The sequence below is a fragment of the Scleropages formosus genome, chromosome 5 (genome assembly GCF_900964775.1).
Source record: "Scleropages formosus chromosome 5, fSclFor1.1, whole genome shotgun sequence".
Taxonomy (NCBI): domain Eukaryota; kingdom Metazoa; phylum Chordata; class Actinopteri; order Osteoglossiformes; family Osteoglossidae; genus Scleropages; species Scleropages formosus.
In genome coordinates, this window is record NC_041810.1 from 30,826,039 (window position 1) to 30,832,911 (window position 6,873).

At 44.3% G+C, this 6,873-nt stretch overlaps 2 protein-coding genes across 3 annotated transcripts in view; one reads left to right on the top strand and one right to left on the bottom strand.

Moving 5' to 3' along the window:
* Positions 1–2,411: 2,411 nt before the first annotated feature.
* Positions 2,412–4,767, bottom strand: LOC114910555 (zona pellucida sperm-binding protein 3-like). 2 transcript variants are annotated; one of them, XM_029252164.1, is made up of 8 exons: positions 4,259–4,725; positions 4,064–4,179; positions 3,796–3,899; positions 3,539–3,716; positions 3,063–3,180; positions 2,864–2,955; positions 2,715–2,794; positions 2,412–2,644 (listed from the first exon to the last, which is right to left on the bottom strand). In XM_029252164.1, the coding sequence occupies exons 1-8, from the start codon at positions 4,613–4,615 to the stop codon at positions 2,592–2,594; spliced, it is 1,098 nt and encodes a 365-aa protein (XP_029107997.1). In that variant the 5' UTR covers positions 4,616–4,725; the 3' UTR covers positions 2,412–2,591. The 2 variants fall into 2 exon arrangements, with proteins under 2 accessions (XP_029107997.1, XP_029107996.1); XM_029252163.1 differs by having other exon boundaries at positions 2,715–2,955; positions 4,259–4,767.
* Positions 4,768–6,690: 1,923 nt separating this feature from the next.
* The window catches only part of LOC114910521 (zona pellucida sperm-binding protein 3-like), a 1,993-nt gene continuing 1,810 nt past the window's right edge, over positions 6,691–6,873 (top strand). The window contains exon 1 of the mRNA XM_029251936.1: positions 6,691–6,729. Within this exon, the coding sequence (XP_029107769.1) occupies positions 6,691–6,729 (39 nt within the window). The remainder of the gene's footprint in view (positions 6,730–6,873) is intronic.

Consider the following 6,873-nt stretch of genomic DNA (forward strand, 5'->3'; position numbering starts at 1 on the left):
CCACTTCGGGCAACCAAACCACCTGCTCTTTTAACAATGTTTTATGTCATACAGATTTTCCTCAAAATAGGCCAAACCTCTTCCAGTTTTAAAAGTTTCAATGATTTCTTAAAGTCGCTGGATTGCCTTTTTTCAAAAAATGTAAGCATTTTTCCCAGCATCTTGATTTACATGCAATGGGTGGTTTGTGCACCATCTGTTAACTGCCTGGTCAAACTTAACAGTCAGCTAGCTGTTGAGCCTACCTATTTAGCAATTGTTATTGAACTGAAGACATTGTGGTCTCACTTTGCATGTTTAGAATTCTATATAATAAAGGTTACCTGAAATTTCTTTTTTCTATTCATGTAACAATGGCACTAAAATCAGTGTATTCTAAAAATGTTAGTGATGGTAGTGTTTGCTATGTGTAACTCTTGACAGTACTAGTGCAATGACTACTGCAAGCAGTTTTCAACATAGGAATTAGCCAAATCAACAGCAATAGTTTAGGTCTTATACGAATGGATCAATTCATGAGGGGCTTTTTCTGGAACAAATTTCATAAGGGTGTGGGGGGAGACCATTTGCTTTGCGAGTGTAGCAGTAAAAGTCTTGAGTAGCACATTGGCCTAGATGTTGGGTACTGCTGAGATGTAGCCTCTAGAGATGAAGAAGCTTCTGAAACTTGCTTCTCCGAGCAATGAAGTTGGAGTGACGCTGCACCCTGCCCCCCATATTTTTGCTGCAGTATCTGTAGTAGGTTTGTGTCCAGAAATTTCCTATCCACATAGGAGAGCTGAACAACTGAAACTGCCATCCAAGGCCAGTTGTTCAGTTTACATGCCATTTAACTATGACTTATGTGCCATTCCAATAGGCTCTTGCAACATCCCCTCCCCCCTCAGCATACAGAAAGCAAGGTATTCAGTAAGCAATCTTTATTCAGATAGCAGTAACGTTGCTCGGAGTGAAAGGCTCAAGGGAAAATCCATAATATTCCGAGTTGACCTGGAGTTATTTACATGAGCAATTATGGAAGTAAGCCTCCTAACACGGAAATAGCCTTCTGTACTCCTCACACTTGTGGCCAGAGTCGTTTGTCATTTGTACGTTGCACTGGGTACGCTCGGCCTTGAAACGCTTCTGACGAGGCTCAGATTCCGACACTGACGGTATAGACACGCATTTGGCATGAACAAGCACATTTAGACAAGAATGGTCGAGATGATGCTACAATGTAGTAGATAAATGAAAACAGTGGTGGGCAAATGGCATCGTAAGAGTGACTGACGTGTGCTAATCACAAAGGCGGAATAGATACAAGTACAATAAATAGTAAAACTGTTCAGTTTTACTGAGTCTGTGGAAGCGACAGCAATAAAGTGTCGCAGTGCGAGATGGACTACCGGCCGTTGTGTAATCTGATGGCTTGAAGGTAAAAGCTGTTTTATTTATTTTTTTTTTTTTTAAGCCTGGTTGTGACTGGATGCAACGGTAGCGTCAGCCAGACGGCAGTGTCACAGACAGGCGGTTAGCTAGGCGAGTGCGGGTCTTTCTCAGAGGGCACGTTTGGTTAATGTCCTGTGGAGTTGGAAGTGTATTTCCAGCGATGAGTTCAGCTGTTCTCACCACTCTCTGAAGAGCAGCTTCCGTACCATATAGCGATGCAGCCGGTCAGAATGCTCTCTATGGAGTAGGCTAGAAGTTTGACATGGTGCCAGACCTCTTAAGCTTCCACAGGAAGTACAGATGCCAATGGGCTGCGCTCAGTGTGTCCATGGGAAGGCTCCAGGAGAGATCCTTGGAGATGTGTGTACCAAGCAACTTGTAGCTCTTACCTCTCCAGCCCATTGATGTGAATAGGAGTGCGATGTCCATCACTGACTTTCTGTAGTCCACAGTGATCTCCTTGGGCTTATAGACAGATTATGACACCATCATGAAAGTGATCTGAGCACTCCTTAGGATGTTCTGTCACCAGTGGTGACAGAACATCCTAGGATGGTTGTGTCATCAGCAAATTGGATGAAGCCATGCTTAGAACAGCAATATGTGACCAGGGAATACAAGAAGGGACTGACCACATGGTGTTGCATTCAGAGAGTGTTCTAGTTATAGCTGTCCTGGGTCTTCATTTTAGTCCCACAGAAGCCTTTCTGTGACAGGATGTACTTTTGCTTAGAGATTTCAATTTTATCTATTCTTCCCACCCCACCATCTTTCAGTTTATACAAGGATGTTGTTTTACTGAAAAAACAACAGTAGGGTCAGTCCATTGCTCAAAGAGGTGCTACAATCTCTGGTTCTACTAATCATAGCTTTTTTAGCACCCTTAGACATTGCTGATTTTGGCATTATCCATTAAAGCATTTGACTGCTGTAGCAGTCAAGTAGGAGGGGCTTAACCTCAGAACAAAGTCAAATGAAGCTTTTTTTTTGTTAAAATGCTTTATTCTGAATAATCAGCACAAAAAAGGACAAGTTTTGAAACTATACACAACTGCATGAGCCTTAAGTTCAGGCAGTAAAGAAAGATCCTTTCAGACATACACTGCAGAGCTGTTGCCTGGTATAGTTTCCCCCCAGAAGCAGCTATCCTCATGACCTGGCTAGTAGTGATCCTGAATAGCGATGGGTCCAGCAACAGCTTTTCCTTTGAAATCTGGAAGGAAAAGGATCATTTAGCCCAAACCCAAGTAAATGAGTTGTCTGTCAATTCAAACCAGTCTTACCTGCTACACTTCTTCCCTTCACATTACAGCTTGTGTCACAACAGCCACATACTTGGTCATCGCCATCTGCAGATTCCCACCTATGAACAGGAAACCACTGACGTTCTGTAGCATCTACAACAGAACTACTGACATTCAACTGAACTGACCTATCTGCCAACACAGAATAGGAACAAGCCTTGTGCTGGGGATCAGGTCTTTTGGAAGCCATGGTTGCTTTCAGAATGCATGTGATGTAGATCTGGGGGGGAGAAAGGCTGGACTGCATGACAGGTTCCATAAACACTCCCAGATGAAATATGCCAAGCCCGCTTTACATTCAGTCAACGATGACCGCCATGTACTCACAGAGCTCCTGGTCTCCTGCGAGAACCTAAAGGCATCCAGTTGCATTTGGAGTTTGTTGACCTGCTTCCTGGGGAGGAACTGGGAGCGGGATGCAGTCACCTTGGCATCAGTCAGGCATCTGAGTACATTAGATATTTGTCATGATCAGACTACATGTAGTCTGTAACACATGCAGGACTAGAGGGGGAAGGGAATAGTTTCGTTGGTCAAAAAGAAAAAAACTGCATCATAGTTATTGCTACTCAAGTTCATTCAGCTCCATATCCTGGAGGAGCTTCCCTCCCATGTACAATGAGACATCCAGCTTCTGGCTTTTGTTCCAGAACATGTTCATGTGGATATTTATAAATTTTATCCACATATGAATATTAACTGATGTTACCCAGAACACCAGTCTCCTTGAAACAGGAAGGCTCATGGGGAACTTGACAGTGCTGTCAGCACTGGACAAGACATACTTGCATGCAGCTACTCACCCATAGTTCCCCACAAAGGCATATCTGGGGACAGATGTCACATCAGGTTCCAAGGTGGCAACACAGCTGTCCACAAACAGCCGCAAAGGCTGATGGTTGGCCACAACTACAGAAGCTTCTATGTTCAGGATGTCTCCCAGAAAGTAGATGTTTGAAGCCCTCTCCAGTTCCCAGTTGTCTAGAGAAGAGACAGGAACCATTTTGACACACAGGCAGACGCGCACACAAATTTAAGACAGACAGACCATTTTACCCACCGGTCATGAACTGGAGCGAGAACACCAAACGCTCCTCAGCGGACAGAGCAGCAGAGAAGGGTACCCATGATGGCATCACAGCATTGCTGCTCACATTGATCCTCCTACAAATAGGAAGCAGTAGCTAATGGCAGGGTACAGCAAGTCCAGCATTAGTCCTTATGGATGGAGCTGCTCGGGTGTAGTTACTCATTTTCAGCAAATTTGGCTATACATATAGCCAAAGGAAGTGTCTTCTAGTTCTCATTAGAACTGACCCACATCTCACCTCAAGTAATGACACTCAATATTAATCACCGCACCATGAGACCGCACAATAGGGGTGGAACCGAGTCCCTCGGGCACATACACCAATGTGAAAGTGTAGATCAGGGAATTGGTCATCTGCATAGGAAAGAAAAGGCTCATTTACCAAGTGTAAACCCATCCTGAAAAGAAAGGAAGAATTCAGGAGGTCCCATACCGTCATCAGCGTACTTCCACAGCCATGTAGCTCTGACACAAACAGCAGAACCCCTCTGGAGGGATCCCGTCCAACTGGCACACAACCTCCCAGGGTGATTTCTGAGGGCTGGATGAGCTGGCCATTACTCAGCATGTCCTGCTGCACCTCTACCACAACCGAGTCTTCCCTGCATTCAACCTTCACACCAGAGGGAGCAGCAAGCCACTGGGGTTTCACAGCAGGTGGAACCTGGGCTGGTGGCTGCACCAGGGAAACTGGTACAGAAGGCTGGCTGTATGGCAGCACAAACACTGGCTCAACTGGTAGAGCCAAGTTAGAATTCTGTGCCAGGGGATCCAACTGCATTAGCCTCATTGAAGAAAGCTGCTGAGAAGACACTCCTTGGGGTAGCTGGAGAGAAGGGGACCTTTGATGTACTTCACTTGCTACCAGAGAAGACTGTTTCTGGGCAGCTTGCTGGACTGGCTGCAGCAAAGACTCCTGACTTGACAGCTGGGAAAAAGAGCCCACCTGGGAAGCTTGGCCATCACACAAACAAACCAACAACAGATGCACTACAAGGCAATAGAGTAAGGCCATTGTGGGAGTGCTAATAACAAAAGACTCATGATAGCAGGGGGTCTTCCAACCAATTTTATACCAAACAGAAGAGCCGTTGCTTTTCCAACAGCTGAACCGAAATACGATTTGACAAATTTCGTTCCATCCCTGAAGCCTTACCTAATCGTTTCATTGATTGATTTTTAATTGCCTTCAATTGCCTGTTCAGGTTCTCCACTGTTCAACAACGCTAAATGTCCAGGATGTCTTTCAGAAGATACATGTTGGAAGCCGTCTAAAGTTGCCAGTCATCTATGCAGGAGAGAAGCTCCACCTTGGTGAACCAGACTTGCAGGCAAAGAAAATAGTCCTTGTTGAGACATAGGCTGCATCCTGATTGGAGAACTATTTGTGGTAGCTGAATGAATGGGTTTTTCCCAGGGACCCTCTCCATTACACAAGCAGTGAACAAGTACAATCATCACAAGACTCTGCTGTGATCTCGTTGTACCACTTCGGGCAACCAAACCACCTGCTCTTTTAACAATGTTTTATGTCATACAGATTTTCCTCAAATAGGCCAAACCTCTTCCAGTTTTAAAAGTTTCAATGATTTCTTAAAGTCGCTGGATTGCCTTTTTTCAAAAAATGTAAGCATTTTTCCCAGCATCTTGATTTACATGCAATGGGTGGTTTGTGCACCATCTGTTAACTGCCTGGTCAAACTTAACAGTCAGCTAGCTGTTGAGCCTACCTATTTAGCAATTGTTATTGAACTGAAGACATTGTGGTCTCACTTTGCATGTTTAGAATTCTATATAATAAAGGTTACCTGAAATTTCTTTTTTCTATTCATGTGACAATGGCACTAAAATCAGTGTATTCTAAAAATGTTAGTGATGGTAGTGTTTGCTATGTGTAACTCTTGACAGTACTAGTGCAATGACTACTGCAAGCAGTTTTCAACATAGGAATTAGCCAAATCAACAGCAATAGTTTAGGTCTTATACGAATGGATCAATTCATGAGGGGCTTTTTCTGGAACAAATTTCATAAGGGTGTGGGGGGAGACCATTTGCTTTGCGAGTGTAGCAGTAAAAGTCTTGAGTAGCACATTGGCCTAGATGTTGGGTACTGCTGAGATGTAGCCTCTAGAGATGAAGAAGCTTCTGAAACTTGCTTCTCCGAGCAATGGAGTTGGAGTGACGCTGCACCCTGCCCCCCATATTTTTGCTGCAGTATCTGTAGTAGGTTTGTGTCCAGAAATTTCCTATCCACATAGGAGAGCTGAACAACTGAAACTGCCATCCAAGGCCAGTTGTTCAGTTTACATGCCATTTAACTATGACTTATGTGCCATTCCAATAGGCTCTTGCAACATCCCCTCCCCCCTCAGCATACAGAAAGCAAGGTATTCAGTAAGCAATCTTTATTCAGATAGCAGTAACGTTGCTCGGAGTGAAAGGCTCAAGGGAAAATCCATAATATTCCGAGTTGACCTGGAGTTATTTACATGAGCAATTATGGAAGTAAGCCTCCTAACACGGAAATAGCCTTCTGTACTCCTCACACTTGTGCCCAGAGTCGTTTGTCATTTGTACGTTGCACTGGGTACGCTCGGCCTTGAAACGCTTCTGACGAGGCTCAGATTCCGACACTGACGGTATAGGACACGCATTTGGCATGAACAAGCACATTTAGACAAGAATGGTCGAGATGATGCTACAATGTAGTAGATAATGAAAACAGTGGTGGGCAAATGGCATCGTAAGAGTGACTGACGTGTGCTAATCACAAAGGCGGAATAGATACAAGTACAATAACATAGTAAAACTGTTCAGTTTACTGAGTCTGTGGAAGCGACAGCAATAAAGTGTCGCAGTGGCGAGATGGACTACCGGCCGTTGTGTAATCTGATGGCTTTGAAGGTAAAAGCTGTTTTTATTTATTTTTTATTTTTTTAAGCCTGGTTGTGACTGGATGCAACGGTAGCGTCAGCCAGACGGCAGTGTCACAGACAGGCGGTTAGCTAGGCGAGTGCGGTCTTTCTCAGAGGGCACGTTTGGTTAATG